The sequence below is a fragment of the Bubalus bubalis genome, chromosome 13 (assembly GCF_019923935.1).
Source record: "Bubalus bubalis isolate 160015118507 breed Murrah chromosome 13, NDDB_SH_1, whole genome shotgun sequence".
NCBI lineage: Eukaryota > Metazoa > Chordata > Mammalia > Artiodactyla > Bovidae > Bubalus > Bubalus bubalis.
The window spans coordinates 70,410,232-70,432,560 of NC_059169.1; the positions used below are offsets into that span (position 1 = coordinate 70,410,232).

At 42.5% G+C, this 22,329-nt stretch overlaps 2 protein-coding genes across 6 annotated transcripts in view; one reads left to right on the top strand and one right to left on the bottom strand.

The window, feature by feature from the left end:
- RCBTB1 (RCC1 and BTB domain containing protein 1) overlaps positions 1 to 5,691 on the top strand; it is a 35,503-nt gene extending 29,812 nt beyond the window's left edge. For 3 of the 5 annotated variants that reach the window (XM_025263218.3, XM_044926956.2, XM_025263225.3), the window contains one exon: positions 3,400 to 5,691. In XM_025263218.3, coding sequence (XP_025119003.1) covers positions 3,400 to 3,540 — 141 coding nt within the window. In that variant the 3' untranslated portion in view covers positions 3,541 to 5,691. The remainder of the gene's footprint in view (positions 1 to 3,399) is intronic. The other 2 variants (XM_044926953.2, XR_006543883.2) reach the window with 2 other exon arrangements.
- A 7,791-nt stretch (positions 5,692 to 13,482) lies between these two features.
- The window catches only part of LOC102392662 (SET domain bifurcated histone lysine methyltransferase 2), a 79,914-nt gene continuing 71,067 nt past the window's right edge, over positions 13,483 to 22,329 (bottom strand). The window contains exons 15-21 of the mRNA XM_044926968.2: positions 21,348 to 21,382; positions 21,080 to 21,151; positions 19,811 to 19,866; positions 18,745 to 19,087; positions 17,343 to 17,474; positions 16,097 to 16,168; positions 13,483 to 14,222 (exon numbers count right to left, since the gene is read on the bottom strand). Of these exons, the coding sequence (XP_044782903.2) occupies positions 14,083 to 14,222; positions 16,097 to 16,168; positions 17,343 to 17,474; positions 18,745 to 19,087; positions 19,811 to 19,866; positions 21,080 to 21,151; positions 21,348 to 21,382 (850 nt within the window). The 3' untranslated portion in view covers positions 13,483 to 14,082. The remainder of the gene's footprint in view (positions 14,223 to 16,096; positions 16,169 to 17,342; positions 17,475 to 18,744; positions 19,088 to 19,810; positions 19,867 to 21,079; positions 21,152 to 21,347; positions 21,383 to 22,329) is intronic.

Here is a 22,329-nt window from a genome sequence, read left to right on the forward strand (position 1 = left end):
TGAATTTACACCCTTGCCCACTTTCATATTCCATAGGCTTGAGAAGGCACTTAGGAATTTTTTTTACCTCCTGGCCAAATACTCCTTGTCCTTCTTAGAATTTTTTTTTTTTTTTTTTTTAAGTCCAGCAGTCCTATTATAGTTGACTTATTGGGTAAGAGTTGCATTTTTTTCCCTAGGTAATTGAAGATCTGATCATTTGCATATTGAGCTGAACAAATCATGTACGTTCTTAAACTATTTAAGAATTCTCAGAAGGGCATTTTTCTAATTCACATATCACCATCAGCAGCACACGGGCTCAGGTTGCTGATTGAATCTGCTTGACTGTGCAGCTCTCTGGTTCATGGAAGTGAACGTGCAGATTTTAATTCCGCTCTTCAAGTGCGTTCAGCGCTTCCTTTTCTGAAGATCTGCCTTAACCACAGTTTAATTAGTTATTTAGACAACTCAGATTTAGATTACTTTCAGTATTCTTTGGAGAGGGCAATGGCACCCCACTCCAGTACTCTTGCCTGGAAAATCCCATGGACGGAGGAGCCTGGAAGGCTGCAGTCCATGGGGTCGCTGAGGGTCAGACACGACTGAGCGGCTTCACTTTCACTTTTCACTTTCATGCATTGGAGAAGGAAATGGCAACCCACTCCAGTGTTCTTGCCTGGACAATCCCAGGGATGGGGGAGCCTGGTGGGCTGCCGTCTATGGGGTCACACAGAGTCGGACACGATTGAAGTGACTTTGCAGCAGCAGCAGTATTCTTTAGTTAAGCCTTTCAGCGTTTGAAACTATTAAACATTTGTTGAATGCGGTTGACCCTTGATCAACGTGGGTTTGAACTGCATGGGTCTACTTAAACATGGATATTTTTCAATAGTAAATACTACAGTACCGTTAGATCCGTGGTTGGCTGAATCTGCAAATATGGAGGGCCAACTATAAATTATACTTGGGTTAACCCCTATGTCGTTCAAGGATCAACTGCACTGAGAAATCTCACCAAACTAAATGGAGGGGAAGACAAAGCAATTTGATAAAACTATTTTCATAGAGTTGTGAACTGACAGTTTAGAAGCCCCATTTGTATACCTGGGGCTTCCCTGGTGGCTCAGACGGTAAAGAATGCCTGCATTGTGGGGGACCCAGGTTTGATCCCTTGGTCTGGAAGATCCCTTGGAGAAGGGATTGGCTACCCACTCCAGTATTCTGGCCTGGAGAATTCCATGGACAGAGGAGCCTGGTGGGCTATAGTTCATGAGGTTGCAAAGAGTTAGACATAACTGAGCAACTAACACTTTTCACTTTGTATGCCTGTGCTATATAAAAAAGTTCTTAACAGTTTATACCCCAGGTAATCTATACAATTGATAAACTGAATAAACTCACTTTTTCATTATACTACAAAGATCTTTAATTCCAAATTAGCAGATACAGGAGGGGTTAAGTTTTTTTTTTTTTTGGACTTTTTATTTTGTATGGGGTTATAGTAGAAGGGAGTGGCAGAGGATGAGATGGTTAGATAGCATCACCGTCTCAGTGGATATGAATTTGAGCAAACTCCCGGAGATATGAAGAACAGAATAGCCTAGCGTGCTGCAGTTCATGGGGTTGCAGAGAGTTGGACACAACTTAGTGACTGAACAGCAACAACAAATAGCCGAGTAACAAGCGATGCTGTGATGGTTTCAGGCGGACAGTGACGGGATTCAGCCATACGTGCACATGTATCCATCTCTCCCAAACTCCCCTCCATTCAGGCTGAGAAGTGGTACAGTTTTGCAGTGTCAGAATTTAATTTCACCTTTGAACTTGAAATTGTATAATTAAAATTTAAATACCTAAAGATCCATATCTGATACATGACATGGTTTGAAGGACTTTTTATGCTGTGACTGGGTCCTTCTTTCTCATTTATATGTAGATAATAAACTAGTTACATATTTTTGATAAATTAAAATGTGATTTTCATCTTTTTATGGAATGTAATTTAGTCCCTAGAGCTGTTTATTAACCACTGAGTTATAATACCAGGAGTAGTGCTTTTTCCTGAATAACAATGTGAGAGAGAATGTTTTATGTTGTAGGGCATTCAGCTGTCCATTTAGCTCACCAGGAATCTCTTACTTTAAAGGAAAACAAAACAAAACCATGGATCCAGAGACTGCGCTAACAATCTAAATGTGTTTTCAGTTATCTGGGAATAGAACTCTGGCAGCAGCTGGCTGAGAGACTTCAGATGTGGTTTCTCTCTTCCTGGTTATATGACTGGAGAGGCTGCTTCTTTTAGCAAGGGACAGCGAGACTCGTAGAACGAGGAAGCATTTGTTTGCAAGGGTCTGAAAGGGGCATTTCTGGTGGAAAGCAGCCCTTCCCCACCCTGCCTGATATTCTCATTTGGTGGAAGCTGGGATGCAGGAAGCCAAGACCCTACAGTTTAACTGTTGTTGGGATCCTGGTCTGGTAGAACCCTGAATATTGACCTTCAGTATTGCTGGCCAGGTTACAGAAACCGAGCTGTTAGACTTCACCTTTGTGTTCATTCCAGGTTACCTAATTGATGTAATAAATGTATGTTCCAACATTTGAAGGAACAAGGTCACAGTAGCATTTTGCTGGGGGTGAAAGCATGTCTTAGCACAGGCAAAAATCGGTTCTTAAACTCTTGGTTTGCCACTTGTGTATGAGACTTCCCCTGTGAATGTTGGTAGCTGGTGACTCTTCTCCTCTGATTGACTATCTGAGAAATTAGTGTGGTGGAAATTATAGTGTATTACTCCTTGTGGCTTTAAAAATGAAGACATTTTTATATAGGAGAGCATGAAAGTGATTTTAAGGTCTTTGGAATTTTTATTTAAAATTTTTTTAAATTGTTTTTTTAGAATTTTTATTTTTAATGTGTCACTTTAGGTTGATCATTTCATCATTTTTCTGTTTCTTAAAAGTCTTTTCTTCCCTTGAACCAAACGACCCACATCTTAATGCTTTTTCCCTGATGCTTGAATAGTAAAACATATTATATGGACTTATAAAACATATTTGTAGTAAAACATATTATATGGACTTAAGTTGCTTTCAACTTTTTAAAACCATGTCTTCGAGTGACTGGATTATGTGATAATTGTGAAGAAACTGCACCCCTACATCCCACAACTCTGTGTGTGTTTTGAAGAGTCAGACCTGAGTAAGGGAACCATTGCTTTTACTGTGTGATGAGAAAATAGTTTGTATTTTTTCTGCCTTGTACCTGTGGTCATGTGTTTGCCTAGTTTGAGGTTTCTGGCCTCAAATCTCTTCTAGGGGAGGGTGAGAGCTTTGGGGTGAGGGATCTGGAGAGAAGGAATTCAATCAAAGTTAATTAAAAAAAGGCCTCTTCTTGTTTTTATTTTTGTTGTGTGTGTCCAGGATTTAGAAGAATTCTGCTTTAAGTTTTGCATCAATCATTTGACAGAAGTCACACAGACTGCAGCATTTTGGCAAATGGATGGCCCTCTCCTAAAGGAATTCATTGCTAAAGCCAGTAAATGTGGAGCCTTTAAGAACTGAAGCCCAAGACTGCTGGGTTTTGTGTGAGTGCTCTGGGGCTGGTGAAGGCGTGTCGTTTGTGCTCTATGAGGGATGTAATTCTGCAGGTAAAAAATAACAAACCATCACATGTCGTGCTCACATTGGGATACAGTTCTCTGTGTAGGGATATGTGAAGAGTGCATGGCTCTTCCTGTACCCATTTTAAACTATTTCCAGATGTGTGTATTTTGAATGTGACCTTAACATTTGGCTGGGACATTGTAAAGGGGTGAAAGTTTTGCTGGTTGGTTGTTTTTTTGTTTTTGTTTGTTTTTGATTAGAGGAACTTCTAAAGTTGGAAAGTGGACGTTTGTGGCAACTCTCCTGGCTCATGTATCAGCAGCCCTTTTGCTCCCAGGAGTTGGGATAGTGCACGAATTGTGAGACCTGTAGAGGCCCCCCCCACCCCCCCCCAGAATGAAAGGTGCTGACTTGGGACTTGGCTGAAGAGCTGCATTAGTTGCCAGGTCTGTAGCCTCACTTTGAAGGGATAGTTAAGATCGTTTGAGGTTTTGTTTGTGTTTTTGCATCATTGATGACTTTTTTTAACTTCAAAGTGATATTCAATTTAATATAAACCTATTGAAATGGTAATTACACGAAGACGAATTTCTCGGTTAGTCAGGGTTTCTCTTAAGGCTTAAGTACATGCAAGAGTAGTAATGTAGAACTATATGAAAAATTAATAATGGAAGAAACTTCACTTGGGTGAAGGTGAATATTTTATAAATCAGAGTCTCCTAAACACTTCTAACAGTGTTTTATTAAGGTTAAATTTGAGAACCCAAATTTAAATGCCCCCACCTTTTCCCCTATAAATGCTAATCATGTAAGAGGATAATAGTGATATATTCATCATTCTCTTGCTTCCTTAATCATGGTTGCTGAATCATCAGATTTGCTATGTCTGACTCAAATAAGTAGTTCTTAAACCCAAGTTTCTTACAGGACTTAACAGAGTTTGTTTTGATTGGTTTTTATCTGTGCCAAATACCACCATACATTTTGCTTATTTGAAATTTCACCAGCTTTCACATTTGACTTTCCTTTTGGTTGTGTTAGGTATAATATTTAGCACAACTTGACTTTGAAGAAGGATCTAAATTAGGGGGCGGGTGGTCTGGTTATGAAATGTGGCTCTGGGAGTAAGAGTGTTCAGTGTGTGTCTTTGAAGCTTGCTTCATGTGTGTCTGTGGAGCTTGCTTGGAGAGCAAGGCTTTGTTTTTCTCTCTGGCCAACAGATTCATTTCTCTCTGTGGAAGCTCCCCTGGTGAACTGTTTGCTGTTTGGAAGCTCTCCCATCTGAATTGAGACTAGATACATTTTCAGGCTGAAATGAACAAGAGGGTGAAGAGATGCTGCAGCTACTGTTTTTAGCAAAGTTTCTGTGTGTGTGTTGGCGGGGGAGGGCTCAAAGATGGAAATTCATTGATGGGGGCAATAAACACAAGCCCAGAAATCCCAGCCCCCTTTCCTTGACCGTGTTGCAAGTGATCAAAGCCCAGTGAGTTACTACATTAGGATTATTACTGCAGCATGATAGAATTTTCTTACTAGGTTGAGAAATGTACATTAATTTGATTATTAGCCATGATGGGTAGTATTTATAACAGTCACTGTCATAGGTTATGATCCGGGCAAAGCAAGAACTTCAGTGTGTTTACTATTGCTCTTACTTGAAAAAAAAAAACACTTTAACAAAAGCACAAATTAACGTAGTATATCCATTTCCATAGATAGTTCATTCATTCAACAAATATTTGCCGAGTTCCTAATAGGTGAAGAACCAATTCTCAGATTACTGAGTTATTTGTATGAGTATGTATTCAGTGAAGAGACCAGGAAAAAGTCCTTCAGAAAGTACTTGTGTGTATGTGTTTTTTTTTAAATTATGCTCTCTTATTTTTCTACCTGGTTTTGTTAATCACGGCAGGAGACAAAAACTATTCTTTGAGTTGTTTTCTTCATCAGACATAATTATGAAAGCCGAAGTATTTGTATTTCTTAAAATAGCCCTAAAATGTACTCTTGAACTTCTTACTGGAACATTTGATACTCTAGTTATACAGGTTGTATTTATGCAGTGTTTAGAGTGACATGTTAATAAATAAAGCAGTCTGTTAAAATGGGCATCTAGAGTTATCTTTTCCCTCTCAAAAATCAATAATATGCAGCCTTAAAAAGAAAGAAATTCTGACACATGCTGCCACTTGGATGAACTTTGAGGGTGTTAGGCTCAGTGAAATAAGCCAGTCACAAAATGACAAGCCCTGTATGATCCCACTTACATGAGATCCCTCAAGCAGTCAGGGTAGATGGTTGTTGCCAGGAGCTGGGGGAAGGGGTCCAAGGGGTGATTACGTAATAGGTTCAGAGTTTCAGTTTTGTAAGATAAAAAGTGTCCTGTGTGCAGATGGTACACAACAATGTGAATGGACTTAATGCTGCTGAACTTAACCATGGTTAATACGGTAATGTGTATCTCGCAATGAAAAATTTTTTAAAAAGCAGTACTCTGATTCTTGGATATTAGGCTAAAAGCAGGTACCACAGTGAGCATTTCCCAGGTAAAGTGTCTGCCTACAGTGCGGGGGACCCGGGTTCAATCCCTGGGTCAGGAACATCCCCTGGGGAAGGAAATGGCAACCCACTCCAGCATTCTTGCCTGGGGAATCCCCATGGACAGAGGAACCTGGTTGGGCTACAGTCCATGGGGTCGCAAAGAGTCGGACACGACTGAGCGACTTTCACTTCAGCATGAGCATGCTGTGTCTCAGCTATGCCCCAACCCCAGAAACAGGCTCTAGTTTTATTCCTGCTGAAAGACACTAGAGTTGAGCCATCACAGCGGAAAAATATTAATATATCCGGATCCTTTGGGGGACTAATAAATGAGGGGTGAGACATAGTCCCTGTCCTCAAGGAATGTAAAAATTGTTAGAGAGGAGCGAGATTTAGGAGTAAACACCGTAACATTTAGAAACAGCTTCTCCTAAGTCATTGAGAAGAAACCCAGTCGGGTTAGTGTGCGAAGTACTCGTTCTGAAGGCCCTGTTGGTGCGGCACGGGGGCACACACACACTGTCCTTTTGTCTCATATCCAAAACAGGTGAGCGGCCCAAGCAACGGCTTAGAGGTGGGGGCTAACACGCCTTCCAGAACGTTACCGTAAGCAAGCTCGTTTGGTCAGAATGGAGAAAATAAACCAGGCCTCCTCAGGCAGCAGTGTTGGCAAGGGGAGGGCGTGTGGACACGTGTGGTGTGTGTGCACGTGTGTGATGTGGATGAGAACAGTTATTTCCCACGATGCCAGGCCCTGTGCTTCACAAATATTTTGTTTTTGTTTTCTGGCTGCGCTGAGTCTTCGTTGCTGTTTGCGGGCTTTCTCTAGTTGCAGCGCGCGGGAGCCGTTACTCTTGGCTGCGGTTGCACGGGCTTCGCATCACGGCGGCGTCTCTTGTTGCAGAGCCCGGGCTCCAGGCGTGCGGGCTTAGCAGTTGGGACACTGGCTTAGTCCGGCGTGTGGAATCTTCCCTGGCCAGGGATCGAACCTGTGTCCCCTGAACTGGCAGGCAGATTCTTATCCAGTGCACTACCAGAGAAGGCCCCTATGTTTTCTTTTTTAATGCCCACATTTTTGTACCATAGACTAGGCAGAATTAGGCTCAGATTAAATAATTTTTCCAGCAGTAAGTGACTCTGCGAAAGTACAAACCCAGGTTCTGTTTTCACTTGTCCAACATTTGCCACCTGATGGCTGGCTCGTTCTTGTTGCTCTGTTGTGCTGAGTTACCACTGTGAATGCCCAGTGAAATCTGAAAGTAAAGTGGAGGCCAGAGGGTGTTTTAGAAATAAATGTCATGACATGAGAACTGTTCCTCGGATAAGCTTTGCCATAGGATGTAACATCGGGGAGGCAAGCTGAAGTTACAGCAGCATCTAGACCGGGGGAAATCTTTCTTCAGCAGGTCTAAGACGGAGCCTTGGCTTTTTTATTCATGTATGCTGCTGCTGCTAAGTCACTTCAGTCATGTCCGACTCTGTGCAGCCCACCAGGCTCCACCATCCCTGGGATTCTCCAGGCAAGAACACTGGAGTGGGCTGCCATTTCCATCTCCAGTGCATGAAGTGAAAAGTGAAAGGGAAGTCGCTCAGTCGTGTCTGACTCTTCAAGACCCCATGGACTGCAGCCCACCAGGCTCCTCTGTCCATGGGACTTTCCAGGCAAGGGTACAGTTGATTTATAATATTAGTTTTAGATATACAATATATTGATTCAACATTTTTATAGCTTATACTCCATTTATACTTATTATAAAATCTTGGCTATATTGTGGTACAGTGTATATCCTAATAGCTTATTCATTATAAAACATAATAGTTTGTAGCTCTTAATCCCCTAACGCTGTGTTGTGTCCAGCCCCTTCCCTCACCCCACTTGTAACCTCTAGTTTGTTCTCTGTACTTGTGAGTCTGTTTCTTTTCTGTTAAATTCACTAGTTTGTTTTAATTTTTAGGTTCCACATGTAAGTGAAAACATTACAGTATCTGTCTTTTTCTCTAACTGATTTCACTTAGCATAATACCCTCCAAGTCCATCCATGTTGTTGCAAATGTCAGAATTTCCTTCTTTTTGATGGCTGACTAGTACACACACCTCCCCCCTCCCCGCCACATCTTCATCTGTTCATCTGTTGATGAACACTTAGGTTTCTTCCATATCATGGCTGTTGTAAATAATGCTGCTGTGAATCCTGGGGGATTGAACCCGGGCCATGGCAGTGAAAGCCCAAGTCCTACCCACTGGATCACCGGGGAACGCCCCTATTCATGGTCTTCTTGAGGATAGCCATTCCGACAGGTGTGAGGTGATACCTCATGATACTTTTTGCATTTCCCTGATGAGTTAGCGGTGTTGAGCATCTTTTCGTGTGCCTGTTGGCCATCTATCTCTATGTCCTTTTTAAAGAAATGTCCCTTTTGGTCTTCTATTTTTCAATCAAGTTGGGTTTTTGTGTTTTTTTTGATGTTGAATTATATGAGCCATTTACATGTTTTGTATATTAACCCTTTATCACTCATATCATTGGCAAATATTTTCTCCCATTCTGTAGGTTGTCTTTTTGTTCTGTAGATGGTTAATGTGTCATTTAAGATCAGTGTTTCCTTATAGACTTTCTGTCTGGTTAATCTGACCATTGATGTAATTGGGCTGTTAAAGTTCTCCACTGTTATTGAGCTGTTGTCAGTTTTTCCCTTTATGTCTGTTAATATTTGCTTTATAAATTTAGGTGGTCCCATGTTGGGTGTCTGTATATTTCCATTGTTACATCTTCTTTGATCCCCTGATTGTTACGTAATGTCCTTCTTTACCTCTTTAACAATCTTTGTTTTAAAATCTATTTTGTCTGGTACAGTATTGTTTTCTTTTGATTTCCACTTGCATGGAATGCCTCTCCTTCTTTTAACTTTGTCTACATGTGTCTTTAGATCTGAAGTGACTTTCTTGTAGGAAGCATGTTGTTGTATCCATTCAGCCAGTCTCTGTCTTTTGATGAGAGCATTTAATCCATCTACATTTGTAATTATTGGTATGTTTGCAATTATTGCCATTCATTAATTGTTTTGTAGTTCTATTTGTAGACTGTTTTTGTATTTTTGTTTTTTTTTTCCTTCTTTTGTTCTCTTCCCCATGTGATTTGATGACTATTTTTAGTTTATGTTTGAATTTCTTTCTCTGTTACTGTTTTTTGGGGTTTTGGTTTATGGGTACCATGAGGTTTTTGTATAAATGCTGCTGCTGCTAAGTCACTTCAGTCGTATCCAACTCTGTGTGACCCCATAGGCAGCAGCCCACTGAGCTCCCTGTCCCTGGGATTCTCTAGGCAAGAACACTGGAGTGGGTTGCCATTTCCTTCTTCAATGCATGAAAGTGAAAAGTGAAAGTGAAGTCGCTCAGTCGTGCCCGACTCTTAGCGACCCCATGGACTGCAGCCCACCAGGCTCCTCCACCCATGGGATTTTACAGGCAAGAGTACTGGAGTGGGGTGCCATCGCCTTCTCCTTTTGTATAAGCAATGTATGTATATGTATATATGATTATTTTAAATTGTTGATCTCTTAATTTCAGATGCATTTTAACAGCCCTCCAATTGTACTCTCCTCCCCTCATGATGACTGTTTTTGACGTATATTTTGAATCTGTTTGTCTTGTCTGTCCCTTCTTTTTGTAGGCATAAATGATTTTACTGTTACTTTTGTCTTTTCTGGAGAAGGGCATGGCAACCCACTCCAGTATTCCTGCCTGGAGAATCCCAGGGACAGAGGAGCCCGGCGGGGCTACAGTCCCTGTGATCACAAAGAGACAGGACTGAGCAGCTAACACGAACACTTTCACTTTTTGTCTTTTATCCTTCCTGCTAACTTTGTTCATGAATGATTTACTGTCTTTGCTGTATGTTTGCCATTACCAGTGAGTTTTTTCCTTTTATAATGTTCGTGTTTCAGTTGTGTGGCCTTTTCTTTTCCACTAAAAAGTTTCCTCCAGCATTTGTCGTAAAGTTGGTTTGGTGGCACTGAACATTTTTAGCTTTGGCTAGTCTGTGAGACTTTGGATTTTCATCAGATCTGAACGAGAGCCATGCAAGAGGAGTATTCTTGGTTGTAGGCTTTTCCCTCTCATCACTTTAAGTACGATCATGCTACTCCCTTCTGGTCTGCGGAGTTTCTGCTGAAAAGTCAGCTGATGTCCTTATGGGAGTTTCCTTATAAGTAACTTGTTGTTCCCTGTTGCTTTTAATATTCTCTCTTTATCTTCTGTTTTTGCCATTGTAATTACAGTATGTCTTGGTGTGGTCCTCTTTGGGGTGATCCTGTTTGGGACTCTGTGGTTCCTGGACTTGGGTGACTGTTTTCTTTCCCAGGTTAGGCAAGTCTTTAGCTTCTGTGTCTTCAGATGTATTCTCGGGCCCTTTCTCTCTTCTCCTTCTGGATTCTCTATAATATGAATGTTAGTGTGATTGTTACTGTCTTAGTGATCTCAGCTGCCCTCTTTCCATTCTTCTTTTCTGTTCAGTGGCAGTGATTCCCACTACTCTGTCTTCAGCCCATGGACCTGTCCATCTGTATCATCTTAGCCTGCCATTGATTCCTTCTAGTGTGTTTTCAGTTATTGTATTCATCATCTTTTGGTGGTTCTTTATGTTTTCTCTTTTTTAAGAACTTCTGATTTCTCACTCTGTTCATTTATTCTTATTCTCAGTTCTTTAGTCATCTTTATGATCATGACTTGGAACTCTGCCTCTGCTTCGCTCTAGGATTGTATCTTTCATCTGGGATGAAGTGTTCCTCTGTCACCTCATTTTATTTAACTTACTGTGTTTATTTCTGTGTATTGGGGAGATTGGTTATGTTTCCTGACTTTGGAGAAGTGGCTTTTGGTAGGGGGTGCCCTTCTGTGTGGGTCTTTCTGCTGTGGCAGGCTGACCACTGAGGGCTGTCTGGAAGGTGTGGCTGGCCTCTGGTCTGATGGGTTGCCAGGCCCTGCCTTGTACAGAGGCAGCTGACCACTGCTTGGCAGGTGGATCACGAGGCTGTGGAACTCTGTGAGGCTCGCCCAGGGGCTGGTGCTGGCTCATTGGAACCAGGAATTGGGTCCAGGAGATTCTGGAGCTGGTCCTGCCCCCTGGTGGATGAAGCCAGGTCCTGGGATCTTGCTTCAGGGCCCTGGGCTCCCAGAACTGGTGTCAGACCCCTGGTGGGTATGGTCAGTTCCTGACACAGCTGGCTACAGGGTCTGGGGTGTCTTTTTTTTTTTTTAAACCTGTGCTGGGTCTTAGTTGTGATATTCGAACTCTTAATTGTACCATGCAAACTCTACTTCTCTGACCAGGGATTGAATCCAGGCCCCCTGTATTCGGAGTGCGGAGTCTCAGCCACTGGACCACCTGGGAAGTCCTTGGGTCAGGGGTGTCTTGAAATTGGGTTTATCTCCTGGTGGGCGGGGCTTGGGCCCATCTGGTCCCGGGACTGGTACTGGCCTGCTGGGGGGCGGGCTGTGGTTGTCCTGAGGAGGGTGAGGCTGGTCCCCAGGCCGGAGAAGGCTCACTGGTGAGTGGGCTGGGGCTCCGGGGAGTCTGGGGCTGATGTCTGCCCACTGGTGGACAGAGCTGGGTCCAAGGGTGGTCAGGTCTGCTGTCTCTGCACCGGGGCTTGGCCCTCTGGTGGGCAGGGCTGTGTCCGGGGTGGCTCTGGGCTTGGGGGTCTTAAGGCGGCAGGTCTGCTGGTGTGTGGGGCTCTGTCCCCACCCCAGTTGTTCTGCCTGAGGTATACCAGTTGCTGCTGCTGTTTAGTCGCTGTGTCCAACTCTTGCAACTCCATGGATTGTAGCCCGCCAGGCTCCTCTATCTGTGGAGTTCTTGAGGCAAGAATATTGGTGTGGGTTGCCATGCCCTCCTCCAGGGAATCCTCTCGACCCAGGGATTGAACCCACATCTCCTGCATTGGCAGGTGGATTCTTCACCACTGCGCCACCCGGGAAGGCCAAGGTCTCCCAGTACTGGTACCTGTAGGCTAGTGAGCAGGGGCACAGCTCTTACTGAGGCTAAAGCTAGAGGATTCCAGAATGGTGTAGGCCACTGGTCTACCAGCAGTGTCCACGTGGTAGAATGAGCTCCCAGAAACGGCCGGTCTCTGTGTTCCAGGTGAGCTCCAGTCGCCTCCCAGCTCTCAGGGAGACGCTTCACGATGAGCAGGCAGGTCTGTCCCAGGCTCTTTTCAAATTCCTGCTTGTGCCCTGGAGCATGAGTTCCTGTGTGCAGCCTTTAAGAGTGAAGTCTCCATTTCCCCCTGCCCCCTGGGACTCCCAAAGGCAAGCCCCACTGACCTCCAAAGCCGAATGTCCCGGAAGCTCAGACTCATTGTTCCTTGGGGACAACCTGTCGGTAGGTCACTCACCCCCAAGTGTTGGTCTTGACTATATTGTGTTTTTGCACCACCACATATCTGGTTATGGTTCTTTCTTTTTATCTTTAGTTGTAGAAAAGACTGTTAGGTACCTTCGGTCTCTGATCCATAGCAACACATAGTTGTGTGTGTGTTCTTGTGTTCACTCAGTCTCTTTGATCCATAGTAGTTCTTTGTGTGTGTGTGCACACATGCTCAGTCGTGTCCGATACTTTGTGACCCCAGGGATTGTACCCTCCAGGCTCCTCTGTCCATGGAATTTCCCAGGCAAGAATACTGGAGTGGATTGCGACTTCCTTCTCCAGGGGGTCTTCCAATCCAGGGATCGAACCCACATCTCTTGTTTCTCCACCATTGGCAGGCAGATTCTTTACCACTGTACCACTGGGAAGCAAGTTGTAATTTTGGTATGCCTGTGAGATGAGGTGAGCTCAAGAGTCTTTCTACTCTGCCACCTTCTAATCTAAAGTGTATGTGTGTGTATATATATATATATATATATATATATTTTTTTTTTTTTTTTTTTTGGCTTCTGTAGTTTGTCCTCTGATGATTCTGATGTGTAGCCAAATTTGGAAACCACTGAGATTTTGCCCCCAGTTATTAGTGACTTGGGCTGGGGTTGCCATTACAGCAGGGATGGACATGTTCTTCATTTACATCATACTCTTCAACAGATATTTTTTGAGTGTATTATGTGCCAGATACCATGTTGGGGACTCAGATCAAACTCATGCTGAAATGTAGCACTGTTGTGGATCAAATAGTGTGGTAAAAAGGTAGAAACGTGAATGTGAAGTTTTCAGAGGTCAGACATGAATAGGACATAACATCTGAACTGTATATTGTTAGGTTGAGAAAAACCTCCAAAGAGGCCAGTTTTAAATGTTTATTTTGAAGATGATATTGTACTCACGTGGTGACTGTGGATGAAGAGAAATTTCAAAAGCAGACAGGTTTGGTAATGTATAATATTAAAATTTATTATATCAAAGAGGCATTATGGGCTGGAACTAGTCTCAAAAGATAAAAACAGTCTATGCATTTAACGTTTACTGAGCATGCTAGCTGCTGGAAACGTGACAGGGAGAAAAACAGGAATGGGAGTTTCTGCCCACAGGCTGCTTACACTCCAGTGGTCTGATGTGCGATACAGTGGCTTACACCGAGAAGAGACGTGAGGAGAAAGGATGATCTCGGTGACGACCTCACAGCAGAACGTGCAAAGGCCCTGGGGCAGGAGGACCTGGCATCCACTTGGCTCACTGGAGTGGGGGAGGGGAGGAGGCCACTAAAAGATTTTTAAGAGCCATGGGAAGCATGGTCTAATTTACTCAAGTAGACTCTGAGGAATATTTTACTAGTGGGAGAGAGGTAGAAGATGACAGTAAGGAGGGGGAGGCAGATGTACCCATCAGCAAGAACAGGTAAGAGCGGGCAAGGACCAGAGACTCCCTGGGGGCCTGGTGCTGAAGGTGTGTGGCTTTCACAGGCCGGTCTCCAGCTTTCACCCTGTTTGCAACTGTGCTCGATTCCTGGCTTAGGAAATGGTGCTTCTTAAGAAGACAGGGAAGAATCTGAAGTGGAACTTGACTGAAGCCCAGAGCACAAGGTTTGTTTTAAGTCCTGGAGTAGCTCAATCTCTTCCTTCAGCTGCCGTCGCCTCTCTTCAGATTGATGAATTTGATTCTCTATTGCTGTGAGAAGGAAGGTATTCAGGTTACTCAGTGCTTCTGCACATAATGTACTGTTTCTGGCCGCTTCTGAAAGTGCTCAGTGCACAGCACTGTGCCCCAAATGAAAAGGGTCCAGTGTCTCGTGAGTTTTCATGCCTTTGCTTCCTCTTCTAGTTCAGGATCGAATTCTAGTATTTATCACACTTAAGGCGGGCCCATAAATCTTTAAAATTTTGTATACAATTAGAAAAGGTAGCTTCTGTATATCTTTGAGGACTTGAAAGCAGCGACTGTATAACCTTCATGCTGCACATTATCCATTTATTGGGAGAGGATGTGGTTAGACTACCGAGGGTAAGGCAGATCTTTCAGACAAATGCATCCTAGTTTTAATGTTACATAAGAGCTTCTGGCTTTATTTAGAAATAGGAGTGCTTTTATTGTGGCAACTTAGAAGCTACTTTAGTTAGGCTTTATGAATTTATACTACTACTCAATGGCAATGTCATTTTTTTAAAACGTGAAAATGGAAGAATATTAAAATATATACATACACAGAGTATCTGTATATCTGTAGTTAACTTTCTGGAACATTGGAAAGGCTGAATTAAGCATGAGAGTTACCCCTTGGAGCGTCAGAAGTTAAATCTTCTAAGTTGGTTCTCATGCAATTCCAAATAGTGTCTCCTCCTAACAGTCTCTCTTCCTGGTGCTCACACCCCGCAAACAACACACTGTACTGCTCCCAACTGACTCACCTCGGTGCTAACATGTGCTAAACATGTCACTTTAATACAAAAGAAAAATAAACACAAACGAAAGTCAAAATACAAAATTGAGTGCTTTCAAAAAAAAAAAGGTACTCCCATTAGAAGTATGCAGACAGTCTCGAGAGACTGGTAAAAAAAAAACACAAAACAACATTGTTGGTAAATTAAAAACAACGTTTTCCTGCCGATTATAAATGTAACACAAAATTCAAGCAGAAATGTGTATTATGAAAACAAAAATGAGAAAGGCTTGTGCATACTGAGAGAGGAGTATGAACTAATATTTTCTTCACAGGGAAAGTATTTTCTTAATACATTTGCTGAAAAGACAAATACATCTCAGGAAAAGAACAGAGTGTAGGCCATTGTTCATTTTCAACTTCAGGGGGAGCCCTCCGCTCCTGCCTGGGATGTGCCCGGCTGTGTGTGGCAGCCTTGTGGGGAAGTCAGGTGAGACCCATCAGTGTGGAAACCTAGGCTCTTTCAAAGGCATCTGGAGCAGCGGTGAAAGGACCCGTGCTCAGTGTTTTATGGAAAAATTATGTCTCTGTTTCCAGCAGGTTTTTTCAAAAATTTCTTGGCAGTTCTTTTTTGATGATGAACTTTAGAATCGATCACAACTTTCCCTCTCCCCCATTAGATTTGAAGGTTAATGTTGGCAGAATTGAAATTTATATACATCACACCAAGTGAGAGGGAGATGGTGGCATCATGATTTATATCACAGCCTCACCCATTCCTGCTGACGTTCAAACATGGTGCCCAAATACTTCCATTCTGCGGTCAATTTTTTGTTGTTGTTTCTACTTTTTTAAATGAGTTTTTTTCTGATTAGGAAAGTATTTTGTGTCTGTATTAAATGTGGAAAATACAATGAGCACTAAGACAAAAGAAGTTACGATAGTCCAGCCACTTACAGATACCTGCTGCTTCCATCATGGGCAGTTTTCTGTGCACGTGTGTTCCTTCTGGGTGTGAGGGCTCATGTCTGTAATGGGCTTTTTAATTGAATGAAACTGAACTGAACAGTCTTCTAGAATAGGACTTTTATCACCTGACTAGTGTTATATTAATTTCAGTATGGAAGTATTTATGAACTCTGCTGCTCAGTTATAACTCACATACCTGCTTGAAAGTTTACAAGTGTGTCTTCAAACAATCTACAGTCAAAAAGTGAAGTCCCGATTTCTTCATAGTCTAGAGGGAGAAAAACATTTTCAGTTTTATATAGACAGAAACACCTCACAGAGTAACCCCAAATAAGGAGCAGCACACAGAGCGGGCACCCCCTGCAGCAGCCTCCCCAGGGAACCTGCTGGAAATGCAAACTCCTAGCACCTTCACTGGATCAAAAAGGTCCCTGGCCCCTCCCAGGAAGGGGCCACCGTGTTAACAAGCTCCCCAGGTGGTCCTGAGGGGCATGCTCAAGTTTCACATGTGCTTGATCTAGAGACAAGAATAAGCAAACAAAAGAATTTACTGCGTGATCTTTGGCAAATGTTTGCTTATAACTTCACTTTTTGGTTTTGTCCTATAGGAAAAAAAAAATCCCCTTCAAATAATCATATATTTTACACTGTTCCCTAAAATACAGTCAGGCTTTTCCTTTTAAGACAGCTATGCTGCTAACCACCTGTGCGGTCAAAAATCCAGGCTAAACTTTATAGCCAGCCCCCCAACTATGCAGTTCCTTGATCTGTGGTTTTGCATCCACAGATTGGGTAGTATTTTATTGTATAGTATTTACTGAAAAAAAATCAGGTATAAGTGGGCCTGTAAAGTACAAACCTGTTATTTAAGTGTCAGCTTTATGTATAATAAAGCTTTTAAGCTCCTAACACAGCTTATAAGAAGGGTACGTGGCTATATACCTGCGTGTACAGATGGAACTTAAGCTGCCAAAAGAGCTGTTTTGGAAAGGCATCTTTAAACCCAAATCAACAAAAACGTTAAAATTTCTCTATGTTTTATAGTTAAAAAAAAAAGGCAAATAGCTTTTTAATGAACAGAATCTGAGTCAAATCAAAACTAACATAATGAATGCCGTTCTCAGATCTTAGTAGTGAACATGCTTAGTTGCGGGGAGGGGGCAAGTGTGTGAGTGAATCTAGTTATGAACCTCTGGGAAAAACACTAAAACTTCCAGGGCACCAGGCTATTTTTTTTTCTTTTACTACATTAATGAGTTTGTGAATTACTTACATCCTGTTGACTTATAGAGATCTGGATCAATAAACTTTATTAAAGAATGAGATAAAGAAGGAAAAGAAGAAACAGCATAGAAAATGTGTACTTTAGGAGGGTGTTTGTTTTGTTCACGATGTAGGTCTGTGAGACATCTCTGTATGTAGAAAATTTGTTATTTCAGTACCTGATTCTGCAGTGGTCTCATCCATGAGTCTTTCCTGAATCAAATGGAGTTTGTCTAATATTTCTTCAAATAAAGTGTCAAGAAGCCCTGCTTCTTTACATTTCTTGAGAAAAGCAGCTTTCACAATTGCATCTAAGAATAAGAAAAGAATTTTAGAAGGACATGGTACGTCTCAGGGCAGCCATCCCACATCCACTCACTTCTTCAGACTTTCCCTAGTGGTGGATGAGCGTTATCTGGTAGCTCAACTGGTAAAGAGTCCGCCTGCAATCTGAGAGACCTGGGTTCGATCCCTGGGTTGGGAAAATTCCCTGGAGAAGGGCATGGCAATTCAGTCCAGTATTCTTGCCTGGAGAATGCCCATGGACAGAGGGGCCTGGCGGGCTACAGTCCATGGGGTCACAAAGAGTTGGACATGACTGAGTGACTAAGCACAGCACAGCACCTGTATCTTTTCTATTAATTTCACCATAGCTCTTTTTTTTTCAAGCTGAAACAATGAAATGTTATAAAAAGGGAAAACAACTTCTCTGCTTAGAATAATGATGTAAATAGAATTTTCTAAAATTTAGCTTCAAATCTTTGAGATAGTAGTCTCATTTTTTTTCTGTCACAATTGACTGTTTATCATTATGGAATATCTATTTCCTTAACTGGATACTGGAGTGGGCAGCCTTTCCCTTCTCCAGAAGATTTTCCCAACTGAGGGATCAAACCCAGGCCTCCCGAATTGCAGGTGGATTCTTTACTAGCTGAGCTGCAAGGGAAGTCCATTTCCTTAACAGAAAGGTAAAATTACTGGCTCAGCCTCCTGGGGTGTGGGGAGGGGATCACAGGGTGAGGGGCATGTCACTGGACTCTGAACTTGGGCAACCCTGGCTTCTGTATCAAGAACTGTATCCTTTCCTAATACTGAAGAGCAGTGGACCATCCCACCCTGTTACCTTGATCTGTTGAGATTTTGATGGAGTGGATAGTCATGACAGAAGATTTCTACTCTCACAGTTCACTACTACAAGTCCAGAAGAATAAAGTGGGATACCAACTCTAAAATTCACAGTAATAAGTACTGTAAGTCATATTTGTTACTGAAAACTTATAGCAAACCTGTGTGTCTGCCGTCCTTTTCCTTCTTCAATGCCATTCTCTCAGGTGGCTAGGAGAGAAGAATCAAAACTACTTTACACTGATTTTTTACTGCTGATATTTAATACAGTAAGTCCTCTACATATGAACAAGTTCCAGTCTGAGAGCACGTTCGGAAGTCCAGTTTGTTTGTGATTCCAACACTAACCTAGGTACCCAACTAACACAATCAGCTGTACGGTACTGTAATGGGTGTATGATACTTTTCACAGAAATAATACAGAGCACACCAAAAGCATTTGTAGTGGCACAGTACCTTGAAAAGTACAGTAGTACAGTATAGCAGCTGGCGCACGGGGGCTGGCTGAGTGGGAGGAGGAGCTACTGACTGGAGAAGGGAGAGGAGGTGGGAGATGCTCTAGAGCTGAAGGGTCGGCAGCGGTAGGAGGTGGAGGGCAAGCCGCAGCTTCACTCACGCCTGAGGTTGAGGGCACAGGTTCTGGTTCCTTGCTGGATTCAATTCTATCTACCCTCTTGAAAAAGCGATCCAGTGTTGTCTGGATGGGAGCTCTCTTTTTCTCATCACAGGTGACGGGGCAGCACGGGACTGCGTTCTGAACGGCTGCTGCAGCCTTCGCGTGCCGCTCTACGTTCGGGTCCTGTGCTTGAAATAAAGATACTGTACTACTGTGGTCTCTGTACTGTAAAATGCACAACAGAACCACCACCTGTAGAGGGTGCACACCGGTGACAGCGTATGCCAGCCAAGTAACCGGCTTATGTGACTGGACGTGCGAACACACGTCCGCGTCTTCGAAAGGGTGCAACCTGAAGGTTCATATGTAGGGGACTTACTGTATTGCATAAAATGAGAAGTTTTATCAAATTCAGTGATATGCCTATGGTGAAAGTCACGTCTGTAGGCGTAAACATCAAATGTATTTTTGTGTTGTCTAACAAAACCGTAAGAGGTGTAACAAGCCCCTCTTGTATAAAGGGTGAGAGGTGAAGGCTACTGGCTCATATTAATTTAGCTTATATGAGCTACTGCAAATCCCCAAAACATTTTCATATGCTTTACCCATAACAGGAATCCAGAAAATTATGAGTCACGTATTAGGGCAAATATGGATCCTGTAGCTAGGAAATACTTGGCTAGGTAAGGATGTTCCATGTACCACGTGTGCTGATTTGGTACCAGGGCACGTATTACAGGAGCCACGGGATGGTCACCTGGAGGTTATGTACTTGCACACCCAAGACACATCCGACTTCTCTTTTGTATTCATCTTATCATCTATCACTGTGTCACCCAAAATTCAGAATGGTTTAAAAGACTGTAGGGAGAAAATTAAAGCTGTAATAAAATGAAGTCAAATTACCTGTACATGATGACGTTTACTTCTTCCTCTTTTTCTTTTCACTCCTGAAAAGCAGGCTGAAAAACAAATTATGTAGACACTGGAATTCGTAAAGGAAAAGACTAATGGTTGACTACATAAAGTGTACAAAGTCAAACTTGGATATGTCAGACTTAAGACTAAATGTCTGCAAAACAAATGACAAAAGGGCAAATTTTAAAATATAAAAAGACCATATAAATCAATATGAAAAAGGCAGCTTAGGTAGAAAAATGGGCAAATGGGGAGCTCTGGAGAAGAGGGTTCATTAAACAGAAAAACAAATTAGGTCACAGGACTGACCAAAAGATAGAGAAATACACTCAATTTCACCCAAAGTAAAGATATTCAGAGGAAAACAATTTTTCACTGGACAGATTAAGATGAAGATGTTTAATATATAAAGTTTGCAAGGATTTGGGTCATTGTGTGTACTGCTGGTGTGGCCTCTAGAAGATAACTAGCCAACAGTTAACCCAGAGTTTCACTCTGCATACGCTTTGACCCAGCTATCTACTTACAGGAAGTCAAACAGCATTGTTAGATACCTGCACAAGGATGATTCCAGAAGAATACTACAGTATTTAATGTGATAGAAAAAGCTGGAAACAAGTGGTTCAGCTATACAACTGAGTAAGATACACAGTGGAAGACTATGAAGCCTATTTTAAAAAATGAGGTAAGATCTACTCACAGCCACTGACAGGGAAGAATCTCTAAGATACATGAAGTGAAAAAAGCGAAGTACAGTAGTAGATATGTTTGTATACACAGAACACTTTTGGAAGAATTAAAAAAAAAAGTTTTCATCCAGGGAAAGGATTCATTACAAATGGTATTACAATTTGCTTTTTGAAACACATTATGGTCATCTTTTCCTGTCAGTAAACATTGATTGACAGTATTTTTTATAGTATATCTGATAAGTTGAAAGGCTAATGGTTGAAGAATGAGGGTAACTCTTGGGTTTGGAGAGCACTGTTTAACACCACACAATGCAGCTGGCAGGACAGGGAACTAAGCCTTTACCCCTGAGGGCTGACTCCCACGCACAGACCGCAGCCCGGAGAAGCGCGGGCGAGACGGCTGTTGCAGCTGCGCACAAAGGCTGCCTAACGAGCAGCCAGGGCCCGGCTGTCCTCGGAACGGAAATGCTAATCATGCATTCTTAGGAAAAGTGCTTTCAGGGAACATACAGCAATTGATACTCCTTTTAGAAGACAAATAGTCACAAAAGCCACAGCTTTTTACCGTGTCTTGGTTTGGTCTGCTCACTGTAGTGAGAATGGAAGACACCAGACAAAGGCTTCACCGATGGTAGATCTAGTTACAAAGAGAAATTTAGTCCATTATATACTGCACACTGCACAGGGACCAACAACTTAATTTTAAAAGTATTTAACATTTTAACTCAAAAACTTGTATTTTAACTTACTGAGCCCAGTACATCAGATTATTCCACATCTCACCTAAATGTTTACCTTTTTTAAACCCACAACACTGAATTTTAGATACTTACCCTTTTGAGAGTCAGCATGTTGTTGGCAAAACACTCTGAAAACATGAAATTTCAGAGAGTCAGATATTTTGATTTATATTTTTCAAGTATTATGCCTATTGCTTTGTAACTTAAAAGGGAACTAACCTGTTTTTCATGAGGGCTTAACCCTAAGTATTTATTTTAAAAACAAAATTGCTGGGCTTCCCTGGTGACTCGGTGCTAAAGAACCTGCCTGCCAATCCAGGAGACACAGGTTTGATTCCTGATCCAGGAGGATCCCACGTGGCCTTGGAACAACTAAGCCTGTGTGCACCACAACTACTAAGCCTGTGCTGTAGAGCCTGGGAGCCGCAGTTACTGAGGCCATGTGCCCCAACTGCTGCAGCCCGCTTACCCTACAGCCTGTGCTCTGCAACAGGAGAAGCCATCACAATGAGAAGCCCCCGCTTGCCACAACTGGAGAAAAGCCTTTGCGGCAAAGACGACGCAGCACAGCCATAAATAAATAAAATCATTAAAAACAAAATTGCTGGGATTTCCCTGGGTGTCGAGTGGTTAGGACTCTGTGCTCCCAATGCAGGAGGTGAGGGTTTGATCCCTGGTCAGGAAACTCAGATTCCACATGCTACATAGCATGGCCAAGGGAAAAAACCCCCAAACAAACAAAAAAGCGCTGCTCAAGCCTGCATTCATGATTGACACACATCAGGTGCAGATGGAGCCCATACCAGCGTCCCTGGTGCCCTTGAACCACGTGGACCATCAACATGTTCTCTGCAGGGGTGAGTGCTGATGACATATTTTAAACAATATGTTTATTACATAGGGGTCAGTGGGATTTTACTGTATAAAGATCCTGAGCAATCCAACAGCTAAGGCACAAATTTTCATCTGACTATACAAAGTTGCTTTTCCACAATAAGCACAAAATTGGACTTCCCTGGTGGTCCAGTGTTTAAGAACCCACCTGCCATTGCAGGGGACACGGGTTATTAATTCC